Source organism: Oncorhynchus keta, chromosome 28 (assembly GCF_023373465.1).
Source record: "Oncorhynchus keta strain PuntledgeMale-10-30-2019 chromosome 28, Oket_V2, whole genome shotgun sequence".
In the NCBI taxonomy this organism is placed as follows: domain Eukaryota; kingdom Metazoa; phylum Chordata; class Actinopteri; order Salmoniformes; family Salmonidae; genus Oncorhynchus; species Oncorhynchus keta.
In genome coordinates, this window is record NC_068448.1 from 54898561 (window position 1) to 54916351 (window position 17791).

At 42.1% G+C, this 17791-nt stretch overlaps 1 protein-coding gene across 1 annotated transcript; it reads right to left on the reverse strand.

Annotated features, from left to right (window-relative positions):
• Positions 1 to 8189: 8189 nt before the first annotated feature.
• On the reverse strand, positions 8190 to 13024 carry LOC118361569 (BMP and activin membrane-bound inhibitor homolog). The gene is made up of 3 exons (XM_035741596.2): positions 12013 to 13024; positions 9916 to 10194; positions 8190 to 9182 (listed from the first exon to the last, which is right to left on the reverse strand). Exons 1-3 carry the CDS (start codon positions 12086 to 12088, stop codon positions 8764 to 8766), a joined length of 774 nt encoding a protein of 257 aa, XP_035597489.1. The 5' UTR covers positions 12089 to 13024; the 3' UTR covers positions 8190 to 8763.
• Positions 13025 to 17791: the final 4767 nt, after the last annotated feature.

Below are 17791 nucleotides of genomic sequence, written 5' to 3' on the forward strand. Positions count from 1 at the left end.
AGACCGGTGACGTCGACCGCCGAGCACCGCCCGAACAAGGAGAGGCAACGACTTCGGCAGAAGTCGTGACAGGTGGAGAGGGATGAGGCAAAAGAAATGGCAAATAAGTCTGGCTGCACAACCGATTGGAAAACATTCTGAAAATTGAGAAATCATTTTGAAACAAAGATAAATTACAAAGAATGATAGTAAAAAGCTTTGGAGCACCTTAAATTAAATGTTGGGGGAAAAAGGCAAACTCCGCGTCATCATTCATTGAATCAGATGGCTCATTCATCACAAAACCCATTGATATTGTCAACTACTTTATGATTTTGTCATTGGCAAGATTAGCAAACTTAGACATGAATGCCGGCAAAACAAATGCTGACACTACACATCCAAGTATACCTGACCAAATTATGACAATTTTAAGTCCGTAAAGTGAGCTTGGAAGAGGTGAAAAAAAATGATTGTTGTCTATCAACAATGACAAGCCACCGGGGTCTGACAACTTGGATGGAAAATTACTGAGGATAATAGAGGACGATATTGCCACTCCTATTTGCCATATCTTCAATTTAAGCCAACTAGAAACTGTGTGCCTTCAGGCCTGGAGGGAAACAAAAGTAATTCCCCTACCTAGAATAGTAAAGGCCAGTTTACTGGTTAAAATAGTCGACCAATCAGCCTGTTACCAACCCTTAGTAAACTTTTGGAAAAATGGTGTTTGAACAGATACAATGCTATTTTACAGTAAACAAATTGACAATAGACTTTCAGCACACTTATAGGGAAGAGCATTCAACAAGCACAGCAATTACAAAAAGGACTGATGATTGGCTGAGAGAAATTGATGATAAAGAGATTGTGGGGGTTGTTTTGTTAGACTTCAGTGCAGGTTTTGACATTATCGATCATAGTCTGCTGCTGGAAAAATGTATGTGTTGTGGCTTTACACCCCCTGCTATATTGTGGATAAAGAGTTACCTGTAACAGAACATAGAACGTGTTCTTTAATGGAAGTCTATTCAACATAATCCAGGTAGAATCAGGAATTCCCCAAGGCAGCTGTCTAGGCCCCTTAATTTGTTCAATCTTTACTAACGATATGCGGATGACTCAACACTATACACGTCTGCTACTACAGCAACTGAAATGACTGGAACACTTAATTAATAAAGAACTGCAGTAAGTTTCTGAATGGGTGGCAAGGAATAAGTTAGTCTTAAATATTTCAAAAACAAAAAGCATTGTATTTGAGACAAATCATTCACTAAACCCTAAACAACTAAATATTGTAATGAATAATGTAGAAACAGGGCAGCACGGCTGGCCCTAACATGTACACAGAGAGCTGACATTAATAATATGCATGTAAATCTCTCCTGGCTCAAAATAAATTAGAGATTGACTTCATCACTACTTGTATTTGTGAGAGGTATTGGTATGTTGAATGCACCAAGCTGTCTGTTTGAACTACTGGCACACAGCTCAGACACCCATGCAAACCCCACAAGACATGCCACCAGAGGTCTCTTCACAGTCCCCAAGTCCAGAACAGACTATGGGAGGCACACATGACTACATAGAACTCTATTCAACATCATGTAACTCATGCTAGCAGTACAATTAGAATTTTAAAAACAGATAAAAATACACCTTATGAAACAGTGGGGACTGTGAAGTAACACAGACATGGGCACAGACACATGCATACAAACACACAACAACATGCACACTAAACACACATGGATTTTGTGTTGTAGATATGTGGTAGTAGAGTAGGGCACACAATGTTTTGTGAAATCAGTTGTGAATGTATTGTAATGTTTTTTAATTGTATAACTGCCTTAATTTTTCTGGACCCCAGGAAGAGCAGCTGCTGCCTTGGAAGCAGCCAATGGGGATCCATAATAAGGACAAATACAATGCACTCTGTAAGAATTCAGACCCCTTGGCTATTTCCACATTTAGTTACATTACAGGCTTATTGTAAAATGGAATACATAATTTTTCCCCACATCAATCGACACACAATACCCCATAATGACAAAGTGAAAATAGGTTTTAAAAATGTTTACAAATGCATAAAAAAAAATGAAATACCTTATTTATATAATATTCAGATCCTTTGCTATGAGACTCGAAATTGAGCTCAGGTGCATCCTGTTTCTTTTGATCATCTTGAGATGTTTCTACAACTTGATTAAAGTCCACCTGTGGTAAATTCAATTGATTGGACATGATTTGGAAAGCCACACATCTGTCTGTATCAGGTCCCACAGTCGACAGTGCATGTCAGAGCAAAAACCAAGTCATGCGATCGAAGGAATTGTCAGTAGAGCTCCGAGACAGAATTGTGGCGAGGCACAGATCTGGTGAAGGGTACCAAAACATTTTTGCAGCATTGATGGTCCCCAAGAACACAGTGGCCTCCGCCAAGATTCATCCTAGAGCTGGCCGCCCAGCCAAACTGAGCAATCGAGGGAGAAGGGCCTTGGTCAGGGAGGTGAAAGTCCTTGAGAGGCACAGCCAGAGCCCGGACTTGAACCCGTTCGAACATCTGTGCAAAGACCTGCAGATCTGCAGACTAGAATGGGAGAAACTCCCCAAATACAGGTGTGCCAAGCTTGTAGCGTAATACCCAAGAATACTTGAGGCTATAATCGCTGCCAAAGGTGTTTCAACAAAGTACTGAGTAAAGCGTGTGAATACTTAGCTAATTTAGATATTTCTGTTTTTTATTTGTAATAAATTCTCGCAAAAAAATCTACAAACCTGTTTTGCCTTATCATTATGGGGTATTGTGTGTAGATTGATGAGGGGATAAACCTATGTAATCCATTTTAGATTAAGGCTTTAACGTAACAAAATGTGGGGAAAGTGAAGGTGTCTGAATACTTTCCGAATGCATTGTACCTATAATAAATCACTGCACTTAGCAAAAGTGTGCCATCTGCACTGCTATTTTAGTTATCAGTTCTTCTGACCATTCTCTTATCATTGATTTAGTTTTCTTATTTCAGCAATTTGAGGGTTTTCTCTATAGTTGTCTAATGTTTGTGTGACATATTATTGTGTTTTATTGTTACACTTGAATCACTATAAGTATAATAGTTTTTCTTTTGTGTATTAAAAAAAAAGCTGAGATTTACTTTGTCCTGCAGTGGTGTCGTACTCCAACATGTGGTACACATCTATGATCTGAATTTGGGCCAGTTTGCTACAGCAGGAAAATAATCTGTCTGCAACAGGAAATATGAATTATTATGTGGATAATATTATGTGGATAATGAATTAACATTTTTGTAGCAGTTCGATACATTTTTCTTATGGGATAATCAAGTTTGACATTTCTAAGTGAAAATTACAAACTTCGGTATCCCTTTTTAACCTCAAATACACTACAAGTTTTACATTTCCTGCATTGCAAGAAAGTTTTCCTGCAAGAGCCAACCGGTTGATCAAATTAAGATCCTACATCTGTAGATATGTCAGTTAGTAATTTCTCAAACATAAACAAATAGATAAATTCATTTTGTCAGGAGCGGTTTTATCACTTATAGACTCCATGTCCCAGTTGTCCGTCTGTAGTTGATTTAGTTTGGCTCCCTCCCTGTGAAATACATTGGGCACATTTTTCCACAGCACGTTATTGGGTGTCACTTGACAATGGCCACCCACCCGAAACGGAACAATCCGGTTAGGACCCAGGCTACACCCACCCATCCACCCTCTATAGAGAAAACGACCCATACTGGGTCTCTAAACACCAGTGCTGCTCCTGTAATCAAATCTCTCAGTGACCAAGATATTATCTGATCTGACATGGTTTTAAAAGCTAAAGTGTGACAACTGGGATGAGATATGCCACTGCCCATTCATCACCTGGCAGGCTATAAAAACCTGCATCCCAAATGTCACCCTATTCCCTATTTAGTGCACTACTTTTGACCAGGGCCCATAGTGCACCATATATGAAATAGGATGCCATTTGGGACGCAAGTCCAGTCTTATCTGTTATTGTAGGATTAGATTCTCTGGACATTTGACTGCCTGCAATCCTTTTAATCTGTCCTTTCAGTCTGGTAATTCCTGGGATCTAGGTCTCACAATGCACACACATAATAACCTCCCTGCACAGTCCCACCCGGAGATATGGCTGCCAACTAACACACACACTAGACCAGGGATTTAGCTGCCAACTCAAGGTGTTGCCGCTGCTCACTGTCCCTACTCTGTTCACAGAGAGAGAGAGGCCTGACTGGCCAGCTGCCAATTTACTTTGTGAAAGCCATTATTATGGGGGTGGGAGGGCTTATTGAGCAGTTTCAACTTCTGTTTTGCTCATGTTCAGCCTCTGTTGTCATTCTCTGTGTTCACAGTTGGCACCTGATAATGTACTCCATCTCTCCTCTACTACAGAAGTGTGTTGGGAGGTATAGGGATCACGTTAACAGCAGGATGTGGCATAAAGGTGGGAGTTGGTATTTCAGTCAAATAGAAAGTGGAGGTCCTGCATAGTACATTCAAACTGCTGCAGTATGTAGTCTTAAAATATGGCCTATATTCCCTACATGTATGACTAGGACCACCTGACTTGGATAACATCAGACTACATGAGAGGCCATTTTAACCTTCCTTGTTGGGTACTGGCAATATAAGCTTATCCATGTCAGCCGTGAGTGGGAGTTTGAGTGGTCATAGAGAGAGAGAGAGCGAGAAAGAGAGATATGAGTGGGTCTCTGAGGGTAAGAAGTGTCAGAGGCTCTAAGGCGAGGTAGACATTGTTCTGCTGTCTGTCTTCAGGGTCAGGTGAGGGGCCAATAAATGTGTGTGTATGTGTATGCACTCAGGCTTTGTTGGGGACAGCTCATCACAAGGCCTAGTCTGGATCCTTAATGGGCTCTCAAAACCAGCCATGGGGACACGTTAGGTGGCTTCCAGCCTCCTCACTGAAGCTCAGGGCTCTTCTCTCTGCCAAATAACAGGACACTTGACTAGCAGCGTGGTTTGTTACCTATACATAGACATTGGAGTATCTATTTGGGACTTTTTTGTAATCCTGAAATTGTACTTCATTTGACATGTTAGTAATTTAGCAGATGCTCTAGTCCAGAGTAATTTACAGTAGTGAATGCATATATTTACATTAGTACTGGTCCCCAGTGGGAATCGAACCCACAATCCCAGCATTGCAAGTGCCATGCTCTACCAAATGAGCCACAATGGACCGTCATCATCAATCTCTGTCTCCTGTCTCGGACTCCTCTGTTAATGATCTTTCATTTGTAGAGCTAGTGTTTGATTTAAAGCCCCTTTTTAAAAAACATCACAAAACGCCTATTTACACACGGTGACATTAAGCTTCAAGAGCCCCAGGCCGGATCTCGTAAACATTCCCAACTTGATTTTTCTCAAGGCAGATTTAAATCTAAACGTTAACAACATGCAGGGCTAAATGTTTAGATGGGCTGAAGGTCAAGGAGGACAGGGACCAACCCATGTTGTATCCATTCAAAGGAAGTGAACTTGCCTTTGGGCGGAATAAATATTTATTCCGTGTCTTATTTAAACGGATGTCCATTCGTCAACGGGGCAGAATGACACTTGTATATGCGTCACGGTGGGAAGCCAACAGGAACGTCTATTTTCTTGAACGTATAAATTGTATGGTCTCTAAAATGACACTTTGTTTGTTTTTGAGAATGTTTTTATTTATTTTAATGGCTGACAAGTAAACAGTCTTCAGTGGGTCATTTATACGGCGTATGTTTTCAAGACAGGCCACGGGAGTTACAAGAACTATCTCTGAAAAGCGAAAAGGTCCCAGAGTTCATTTGTGAAACCGTTTATAGTGTGTCCTCATATATATATATATATATAGGCTTCTCCGCATATCAGTTTGTGTACTGTGAGTAAATTCTATGGAGTCAAGAGTTTGCTACTGAGACAGAGAAGCATTCACCTGTAATCTTCACCAATAACTAATTGATCATGAGTGTCTTTATTACTCAGCATTGCTCACCATGGGATAAGCTGAAATCTCTATAGAGCCTGAGGAAGAGGAAGAAGAGGGGAAAAACAAGAATAACATTCAAGGCTATAAAAGCTGTGTAATGACCCATTACTATGTGCAGGTGTTAACAGGTCCCATGTGTGTTTACACTTCATATATTGTTTAACACAGGGCACAGAATAGTCTATGGGATCCCTATATACACACAGCACCGACTGCATGAGCGTTTTAATCGCCAGCGAGGTGGGGAGAGAAGAAATGAGAACAGCTCTGATTTAAATCACGGTAGTTAACCTCCCCCTCTATGAGGTTTGGAAAATGTCACATACCAATAAAAGCTGTATATCTCACCCTCATTGCTGCTAGTGCGGAAACCTGGGACTGGAGTCTATGATTCTTGAGAGGTATACACATGAGAGAGAGAAAGAGAGAGAGACAGCGGGAGCGACCCAAAGGGCATCCTATTACGTATATACTGCACCATATAGGCAACAGGGTGCCTTTCCAGACGCATCCAGAATCTACACCAATAACAATTCATTGGCAAGTTAGAAAGGGGACATTTTGAAGTGACTTCAAAACAAATTGGGCTTTTGAAGGGAGCCAGTAGACCGCCTCATTACATTTGCATGTCAATACAAACAGCCTGACCGCCTGCCGCTCAGCAAAATGGCAGCCGATCCTAATGGGCCTGGAGAAGTGTTTTATTGTACAGCCACTGTGCATGGGGTCTAACAGTAGCATCAAGAGGCACTACTAGTGTGTGTGTGCGCGTGTGTGTACGTGCCCTCCCCCTTCAGACATCCCTGCCTGTCTGGTATCAGCAGGTGATGGGAGCGAGCAGAACAAAAACACGGGGCACATTAGCTGTCTAAACCAGAGGGTCTTGTTATTATTGCAGGATAATAGTCCTGGGGAGACTAAGTGTCTGCGTGGGCTGAGGCCCGGCTGAGGCAGATTGCTGTTAAGTGGTTAGCCTGGTAATAGTGTTTTCCTTAAGGCCTAATGGAGAGAAACAAGAGGTCAGCCTGGAACTGACACACACACACACAGTAGACATGCACGCATGCAAACGGACAGACACACAGACAGACACACAGGTGGGCCTAAAATAAACAACTTTACTTTCCTTCTCTCTGTCTTGGTTACCACGGAGAGGAGTAAACACAGTTCCTTTGAACTTTTGAACCGTGGTTCCCAAAACATGTTCCTTTTTGAAGGCCCAACTCTTAGGCTGCTACGTTAACGTTCCTACAAGTACACAGAATCCTGCATGGCCATGATCGATTCTTCCACATCATTTATCACAGCCAAAGTCCACCCAAGTTTTTCCTCAAAAGGTGAAAAAAGTAGCTGGTTGAAATTGGTCATGTGACGTGTCTTTGTGTCTCACGGTGGACAGGCTTTACAGCGATATACACGTACCATCAGGGAAGTGTTGGGACGTAATAAAGTAGAAGGGCCACCAAACAGACTGGAGAAAAGAAGCGAAGGGGGCTTCAACACAACACAACAACAATAGAAATATAGTCTTCACATTATTGAAGCTAGAACTCTGCGGGTTCCATATGAACTCTCCCGATAACCACATGCGCAACCTCAGGCTTGAGATCTATGTCTAAGCTGCGTAATAAGAGTGTCAATTGCGGCATAATCACTAGCCTCGTCGCTTGGCAAAGAAAAGAGCCCTCTTCGTCAACACAAGCTGGGATACAGGAGGGTTAGTGTGTTGGCTGAAACACATGCAGAGGAGCTGAATGGGGAGGGCTTCTACTGGCATTAGACCGAGTATAAAATAAATAGCCACACTACTTCCAGGAGGAATTCAGCAATGAAAGAAACCGAATGTGTTTGAAGCCCGAAATCCTGACCTTTGGAGGAGGTTCAAGAATGACTCAGATGTGGAGTACTACTGTGAAACAAGGCCTCACTGTGAAGTCAGCCCTACACGCACCACACACTCCGCCTGAAACTACACACGCCGCGGCGGCCCACACTCCCACCGTCTGGGTATGAAACGTCACACCACCACGGCAGCGTGGTCCTCTCACTCACTACACATCCTCTTACATACTACTGTACACACACGAACCACACCGGGGGGGCATCTTGAAAAGAAATCTGACATGAGCCACGGCTCTCTGTTCTTCACTTTCACACAGCAAGGAAGAACACACAGGACAGGCTCTTTCTTTCAGACAAAAATATATATATTTGAAATCTTTACAATAGGCTTGAATCAAGAAACGTGCACAGAGGAGTGCACACACCTACAGCCAACACTGAATTATTGAACTATTTTATTTTTGTTTAACCCTGGTGTCAGTGTAAAAGTCTTCTTCTATTTAGCTTCTTTTTAAGCAAAACAACTTATTTTACTTTTTACAAATGTGCAAATAAGACAGATTTGGAATCCTTCAGCGCTCCCTGTATAGTCCAGGATCCACATATAGACAGGGTCTTGACAGAGCTTTCCCAGTCCGTCGGTCAGTCCTGTCCTCAAGTTTAAATAGAGCCTCGATGGTTTGCCTTTCATTTTCAAGTAAAGTGCTCCTTTAGCAAAAACCACAAGGCTTGCGTTCAGTTCAGTCCTCTTTTCTTTCCTCCATTGAAAAAAAAACAGCTGTTAAGTAAAATAGACAAAACTGGGGATTCATTTTTAAAATTAAAAGAGGAAACCCAACGAGTAGAGGAGAGACAGTCTTGGCTGGTTTTTGGGCGGGGGGGTGGTAAGTAAAGTCAAACAAACTTAGAAAAGTAAGTCATACAAACTCCAGCTTCCCATGCCCACTGTACATCCCCCAGTGTACCAGAGACAGTATCTTGTCGTTCCCCGGGTCTGCCTGTCTCATCTTGTCACAGGTGAGGCAGCAGTTTTCGTGTCCTGTCACGGGCACCATACACTCCAGGTCTAGCTTCGCCATGTGGCCCTTCTTGGTGTGGTGGCCGTGGAAGCTGTAGTGGAGCCGTGACAGCATCTGCTGTCTCTGGTCCTGCAGCCGCTTGTTCTCGCTGCGGAGCATCCGTAAGGCCAGCATGATGAGGAGGACCAAGATGAGGCCTCCAGCGATGGGCACCGCGATCACCGCTGCCCTGAACCACACCTCTTTGGCCGAGGCCAGCTCCTGTACCCGCGTGACCAGGTGGCGGTTGTTGCTCTCGGGCTGGTACCGGCCGTGGTCTGGACGAGGAGATAAGAGGGAAAGTGGGTTATTTCATTGTCTAACGTACACCGATGTCTAGTGGAAACTTGGCTCCTGCTTTCAGAAGGGAAATGCAATGTGTTGCCGAGCCTTAACCCAAATAAGAGCCAAAATAAATAAATTTCAGCTAATAAACCTGCTAAACTCCAATACATAACAGAAAGTCCTACTTGAGAGCTCTCCCTTCCTCTCTGTATGACCATACTCCTTGTCATGACTCAATGATGCTCGTATTTATACCTTCCTACATGCAGCCTGTGAAAAGATATTCTACAAGGCACATTCCTACTCGGTGGAGAAATGACATGGTGCACACGCAACAAAAAATATCTGATTTGTGTACACGTTCTTCAGGTAAAGCGGTGCGTCCCCCCTCCCAACACTCCTCTCTTTGCCGCTGTGCTTGCAACCCATAAAAAAATCTAACTGAAGCTGTGTAAAGGTGGGAATTAGTAAAAGGTGTATGCATTACAGTAGACCTCTAAACTAACCTCTGTGGTTGATTCAGTTACTGTATAGGGCTATGGTACATTTAGACACTATTTCAGAATATTACAGGGAGGCGACCTGAACAGGCTACACTACATATTGTCAGTTTGGTTGCTCTGTCTGTCACACATTATAAACCGTATAGAACAGAATGTAAAATAATAACCATAATATTTCCAGTCAAGAGACGTTTCATGTTTCGATTCTCTCTTCTTTTCTTACCTGTTGATTCTCTGGTGTGAGCCAGGTCGTGAAGGCCTCTGTAGTTGCACATGTCCTCGTGACAGCACTCCAGCATAGACAAACCCTCACTCAGGGCATTTGAGTTCTTAGAGCTGCATATGTCGGCAGCGTTCACTATGGGATCTAGACACCCATGCGTAAGGGGAGAGTTAGAGTTCATTGGGTCCAGCACCTTGGTGAAACAGGCGTTTAGATCAGATTTACACATGTAGCCCGTGGCCACACAGTGGGGGGCATCGCAGTAACACCGTATTTCTCCTAAAAGAAAAGAAATGCAAAGTGTTAGTCATAGGCCTACTTGATTCGTTTAATGAATTGTTGTCGGCTAAATAGTAGCCTATTCTCCAACATTTCAAGAATAACTGACCCCAAATTCAGCATATTATCTAGTAATAACGTCTCAATGAAATTGTTTGTGCTTTGAAACTTTTCCGCGTACAAGGTCAGTTTGGGAAATCAAAACATATTCCAACAGGGGAGAAATCTTGCGTTTTGTAGTCAAATTTGTGGAAATGTTATAAACTCCTCAGATATATATTTGATAAAGTCACACACACATGGCTGTTATATCCAAGAATAAAATACAGCCAATAGCATACCTACTTTACTTTTAAAACCAAAAACCAACTCGCTATTTCGATATTTGAATCAGAAACCTGACTCCTTGTGTCTTCTAAAGACTGCCTATTCGGATCTGAACCGACATTGGCAAAACGCATGTAAATGACAAGGTAAGTAGACGTGTTCAAATGAAATGCAGTACATACGCCAGAGGTTAAGCCCTTTCCGTGCAAAATTGTCCTTTCAGTCCGTCCCTATTATAAAACAGGAACCGTGTATCTTATAATTAGTGGGTTTGTTTTCCAAAGTCAATTTCTTTCAACCCAAATGGAAACTCGTAAAAGGGGGTGAGAGAGCAGCGCAGGAGTCTCCTTTTTCATCTTTCATATGCAAGCATTTGTGTGGTCAGGATGGGCTGGGCGCAATGAGCTCTCTCGGCTTCTCATCTCAAAAGCTTCCACTAAACAACCTTGTTATTATTCGTTCTTTTTTTGCAACAAATACTTTATATAAATGTTAATTAACAATGTTATTATGTATAGTGCTAAAAACGCGCAGCAAATGCTACGAATAGCATCTCACTTATAGTCAGATGTGTTAAAATGACTTAAAACACATTTTTATGGAGTTCAACAAGTTAAACATGGCACAAGCTATTTGCATCGACCTGTTATTATTGTCAGTATAAATCCATAGCTTTACTAGTTAAAGGCTAATTAACATTGTTACAAGACAGCTTACCCCCCAAAACACACGCAGAGACGCACACAAATAAACACAGCAGTTGTATGTTGTTACACGATGTTTGTGGACTTCCAGTCTCCAGTTACACGATGTCATCTTCTTAATCACGGGCCCTAAACACATATGTTCTCGCAATTGCCAAATGCTTTATATATAGGAGCCAAACATCCGTAGCGTAGTAGCTACTGGACTTTGCTTTCTACTTTGGAGACTCGAGTTGACGCATTTACATTAAAACCCTATAGCCTATAGGCTACATAATATCACACACCCCATTGATGTGCCCTAGCGTGAGAATTATGAGAAACATTAGGGCCATTCATTCTGTTATGGCCTTGCTATAGGAACTCATGGGGGAAAACATAGACCACAAACGGTATAGAAAGTTACGTTTTTCATGGATATAACAGTGCTTTGGCACCTGTCCTGTGTTGGAATCTATAGTAGATGAAACAAACTAAAAGTTAGATATTTAGAAACAGCATATTGAAAACATGCGCGGATGGTTTTTATTTTATTTGTATCATTCTTTGTTATAGGAAAGATCAAAGTTCGGAAAGTAAAGAGAGAGAAGATAAAATAATTTTGTTGACAAAACTGCGTTGTTTAATAATGTTACTTATTCAACGTTGCGCAATTGGAAACGGATAAGAAAGGAATGATACGGCCTTTGGGAGGTTCTGACCCCGTTTTCTCGCATTCAACCTTTTTCCTTTGGTCAGAAAAGGGCAAAGAGGACATGAAGGCATGTTTTAAGGGATCAAAGTTTACCTTTAGTGAGAAGAACAGCCATGGCACAGAGTTCCAGTTGTAGCCAAATGGAAATGAAACTGGAATGGCGATCCATTTACGACAAGTAGCCTAACTTTTCAGTCACTCTTATCCAAGTACCAAAACCCGCAGGGCTGAGCTCGAAGACACGGTTACATGGAATCTACAGAAGAAATAGTTGCCACAATCACAATCCACCGGAAGACGTAAGAAAAGCACGCGAAAAACGGAAGGCTTTTCCCTGCAAAGAAAAACTAGGCTACATGAGAAAAATGCCTAAAAGCCGACTGGTGTACTTGAACAGCCCTACTGGAAAAGCGGAACACTTGTATCGTTAGTTGCTGAAAAGAGGAAGAAAAAAACATTCCTTTAGTAGATAAACAGGATAAATGTCGTGACTACTTGTCCAATCCGACTTTACACACATCCACGATGGTGGTCAAGCATAACGTTATAATCCGAAAACAACGAAATGTGAATAAAATGTTGTCTACTCTGGCATCAACACTTCAATAGTCGACTTCGGATAGCGGACCTCGAGTTGAAGAAATATCCGAGCCAGACTTCTCTACGTAACACAACTCCGCCCAATCAGCGCCCATTGGAGCACCCCTCGCTCAATTAGCATTCTTCAGGAACTTTACATTTCCATTGGTTCACCAGGCGGTCACTATTCATCATTCCTCTTACTGATAGTGCGATATAAGTCTATGGTGCTGACTAGGCTACAGTAAAGGTGAAGAAACATTGTTACCGTTTGTTTCACTCCTTTTGCAGACGGTGGCGTTGGCTACAATGTTGCATTACAAAGCGACATTGTTTTATTAAATAGCAGCATCAAAAATGCCTATAAATGCCTTTAGAAACATTTTAAAACTATAACCATACATTACATTCTACCGCAATAGCCTAATAATGAAAACAAACACTATCTGAACTTCTAAACAGACTAGGCTATTAGCTCATTTGTACATGTCTGTCTGTAGCTATAGTGTCATCCGCATTGCCTCGTCAGGCGGACGCCATCGTGAGCAGGTTCCCCAGGCTACGCCAGCCCGGAGATATCTAGATTGCTTCTGCCTGTGAGAATGGATGTTATGGGCGGAGCGGACAGGCGGTTAGAGAAATTAGCAATCCAAAAAGGCATATGGCGCCACTGAGACGACAGACAGACACTGACACTCAATTACCCTCCAACAATTCTATGCAAAACACACAGCAGCAGTGGTCTCCGATCAATATCAAAACCAACCAGCTCAACTCAAACCGTCACTATCCGTTGAGGTGTTGATTACTTAGGATGTAGACTGTTTGATGTTTGGTTTGAAAAATGAAAAGAATGAAGAATTTTTTTTTTTTTAAAGGGTGATTGATTGAGTTAGGCTAATAAAAAGATTACAACCACACAATCATAATTCAGGAAAAAGGTGAAGCATTATTCACCAATGTGGTATTGTGTCTGGGAAAAGGGAGTATTATTTAAGAATTCTGTGAAGGAAAGAGATTACAGGCTACATGGAATGACAGCTAGGTAAGGTTTTGCACTGATAGCATCAAACATTCTCGTGGATAACTGTGCAGCAGCAGTTTTTGCCTGTTTATATCCCCTAATTATAAACCCCTTCAGGCAGAATCTCCAGAAAAGGGCAACAACGGCGACCTTCTCATGACGGTAGATAAATGTCATAGGCCTACTCGCATAGTTCTAAAAGCGTAGCCTTGTGGGTCTAAATGGACACGAATTTTCATAGACTGCCTGAGTATGGAGAAGAGAGAGAGCAGACATAGAGACGCGCAGGCCTAATTATTTGCCCTACAGATAGATGGTCATCGACACAGTGTCAAAGGGTAAAGGGGTGCGATTCCGCTCAAGGGGACACGTACAGAAATAACTGGATTGACAGCAATTATCGGTAATTGTCGGTAATTCCTGAGAGGCGCCAGACCTATCCCTGATGTGCATCATCATCCACCCAAAACTATTCAACAAACTAAACCGAACTTGTTCTTCTGCCTCTAAAAAGGACAACTGTGGCAATAAGTAGTTTAGTTACATATTTCCCACAGCCCTTGCAACTTTTTATAACAAGCATAAAACTACTACTGTGCTCCGAAATTATGCTCTCCCTCGGGTTAATTATGTAACCTATATGGGCCCACGTTTTAGTCCACATGTAGGCGATTGGCTTTTGGAGGCAACTGTGCGACATAATAGCCCTTTTTCCCGAAAATAGAAGCAATTCTAAGAAACCATAGAAATTAAATAGAGAGTGTGATATTCTCAGACAAAAATAATATCCAATAGGCATTGAGGTTCTAGCTCTATAAATTCATCATGAATGGCATGTTCCATGCATGACAGGTAGGTAATTTTGCCAGTATCTCAGCTGTATGGTCGATTGACGCCATCTACTGACTCAGAGTGAAATGTCGGTTGTGTCTAAACTGAACCGTAGATCACAAACTCTCTTGCACGAAAAATCCTTTGATGAATCAATCAATCATATTAACTCAAATCAACTCAAACCAATCAATCAAATTAAGTCAAATCAACTCAAACCAATCAATCAAATTAAGTCAAATCAACTCAAACCAATCAATCAAATTAAGTCAAATCAACTCAAACCAATCAACTCAAATAACTCAAACCAATCAATCAAATTAACTCAAATCTTTGTTCAGTCATTTTAATATGACTGAATAATACTAGATGCTGTTTAGTTTCAAGCAGTTGGTGCAAAGTAGGACACTGAGTATGGACAGGGCAAACTATGCCATGTATCTGCCCCCTGATGGCCAGTCAGTCCCACCTAATGGGGTAGAACCTAGTAGATAGATGGATTGCATAATCAAAAAAGAGAACGGGTAAGGAAACAAAACAGTGTGTGTTTTCATGCTGAGGGGATCAGTGTCGGTGAGCTGGTCAGACTGGGGCTTTTCATGTTGCTGACCATTAAACTGTCCACACCTGGAGGTGTGAATCAGAGACAACAAGGGTGTGTATAGGGCTAGTCGTCTGAGGGCCCCCGGGGGGAAGTTCCCCCTAGGTAAAGATCTGGGATCACATTCCCCCTCCAAATCGTGATATTAACCATTAGTGGGGGAAATGCAAAACTGACCCATGATCAGCGCAAAGGGGTAAATTCACTGTATTTTGCTGGGGAGCGGGGACAGAGAGCTCTGTCTGTCTGCAGCCGTTTGTCCTGCCAATGTCAAGCCCCTGTCAGTCTGTGATGCCTGGATGGGTTCTCTTTAGCCTGACTACAGGATCCCTGCCTAGAGAGCTATTGTTTGGGCTGTGAGGGAATGACGGCACTTACCTGTCAATAGATAGAGAATGGGAATGGGAGATAAGTGGGGGTGAGTTGAAGACTACCTGAGTAAGTAGAGGATGTCCTGGGACCCCTTCAGTCCAGACGGGACTCTGGTCAGTGATCCACTCAACTGTGTGGGGAGAAACAAGAGGTCAGTTTAGAACTGACACACACACTTCCCCCGCGTTTGTCTCACCCAGGGCCTCCATCTGCCAGCCGAGACGGGAGCAGAGTTAGACAGACATCCTCTGACACCTCTGTCTTCATCCTCTCTTAGACGTGTGTGTCATTTCAAGTTTGAGGTCGTCTCGTCTAGGGAAAGATTGGGTGGCTCCATTAATTGTTAATGCTTTCTTCCCTACTACAAAGGTAGAAGGTACCTATCCACTGTTAATTAGTAGCCTCGGTTCAGATGAATGGAAGAGTTAATTTAATCAAACGTTCAAAGATTGAGCAAGTTGGGGATGTAGCCTGCAGACTTTGATCCCAACAGGGCCCACTGTGAGGATTTGAGCCTTCACCACAGGTTTATGAGAGGCCTGATCTACAGTGCATCCGTGTGTTCGACATGTGGGACATTTTTAGGTCCCAGATGGACAAAACGAGGGATTAGCCTAATTACTATGTTATAACTTACACTTTACAAGTATCTTCTACCCCCAAGCCATAAGACTTCTGAACAATTAATCAAATGACCCTCACTTCATTTGTTTTTTTTACACTGCTGCTACTCACTGTTTATTGTCTATGCATAGTCACTTCCCCCCCACCTACATGTACAAATTACATTGACTAATCTGTACCCCTGCACATTGACTCGGTACAGGTACACTCGGTATATAGCCTCGTTATTTTAATTTTATTGTGTTAATGATTTATTATTTTACTACTTTAATTTATGTGGTAAATATTTTCTTAACTCCTTATTGAACTGCACTTTTGGTTAAGGGCTTGTAAGTAAGCATTTCACGGTAAGGTGAACACTTGTTCTATTCGGCACATGTGACAAATAAAGTTTGATCACCTTACATAAGGATTTCATCAAACATACATTTACAGCGGGGCAAAAAATATTTAGTCAGCCACCAATTGTGCAAGTTCTCCCACTTAAAAAGATGAGAGAGGCCTGTAATTTTCATCATAGGTACACTTCAACTATGACAGACAAAATGAGAAAAAAATCCAGAAAATCACATTGTAGGATTTCTAATGAATTTATTTGCAAAAGATGGTGGAAAATAAGTATTTGGTCAATAACAAAAGTTTATCTCAATACTTTGTTATATACCCTTTGTTGGCAATGACAGAGGTCAAACGTTTTCTGTAAGTCTTCACAAGTTTTTCACACACTGTTACCGATATTTTGGCCCATTCCTTCATGCAGATCTCCTCTAGAGCAGTGATGCTTTGGGGCTGTTGCTGGGCAACATGGACTTTCAACTCCCTCCAAAGATTTTATATGGGGTTGAGATCTGGAGACTGGCTAGGCCACTCCAGGACCTTGAAATGCTTCTTACGAAGCAGTCTTCCCAGCCTGGTGCAGGTCCACAACTTTGTTTCTGGTGTCCTTTGACAGCTCTTTGGTCTTGGCCATAGTGGAGGTTGGAGTGTGACTGTTTGAGGTTGTGGACAGGTGTCTTTTATACTGATAACAAGATTCAAACAGGTGCCATAAATACAGGTAACGAGTGGAGGACAGAGGAGCCTCTTAAAGAAGTTACAGGTCTGTGAGAGCCAGAAATCATGCTTGTTTGTAGGTGACCAAATAAATATATTCATAAAAAAATCCAACAATGTGATTTTCTGGATTTCTTTTCTAATTTTGTCTGTCATAGTTGAAGTGTACATATGATGAAAATTACAGGCCTCTCTCATCTTTTTAAGTGGGAGAACTTGCACAATTGGTGGCTGACTAAATACTTTTTTGCCCCACTGTATGTCATATAAACTCAGCAAAAAAACAAACGTCCACTGTCAACTGCGTTTATTTTCAGCAAACTTAACGTGTAAATATTTGTACCAACATAACAAGATTCAACAACTGAGACATAAACGTAACAAGTTCTACAGACATGTCACTAACAGAAATTGAATAATGTGTACCTGAACAAAGGGGGTGTCAAAGTCAAAAGTAACAGTCAGTATCTGGTGTGGCCACCAGCTGCATTAAGTACTGCAGTGCATCTCCTCCTCATGGACTGCATCAGATTTGCCAGTTCTTGCTGTGAGATGTTACCCCAATTTTCCACCAAGGAACCTGCAAGTTCCCGGACGTTTACAGGGGGAATGGCCCTAGCCCTCACACTCCGATCCAACAGGTCCCAGACGTGCTCAATGGGATTGAGATCCGGGCACTTCGCTGGCATGGCAGAAAACGGACATTCCTGTCTTGTAGGAAATCCCGCACAGAAAGAGCAGTATGGCTGGTGGCATTGTCATGCTGGAGAGTCATGTCAGGATGAGCC

Bases quoted from the DNA above. Each gene is read 5' to 3' on its own strand.
- LOC118361569 (XM_035741596.2), bottom strand. From the start codon at position 12,088: ATGGATCGCCATTCCAGTTTCATTTCCATTTGGCTACAACTGGAACTC. The intron at 10,195-12,012 runs GTAAACTTTGAT...CTTTTCTTTTAG, and splicing joins GGCTGTTCTTCTCACTAAAG to GAGAAATACGGTGTTACTGC. The intron at 9,183-9,915 runs GTAAGAAAAGAA...CTCCTCGTCCAG, and splicing joins TCACACCAGAGAATCAACAG to ACCACGGCCGGTACCAGCCC.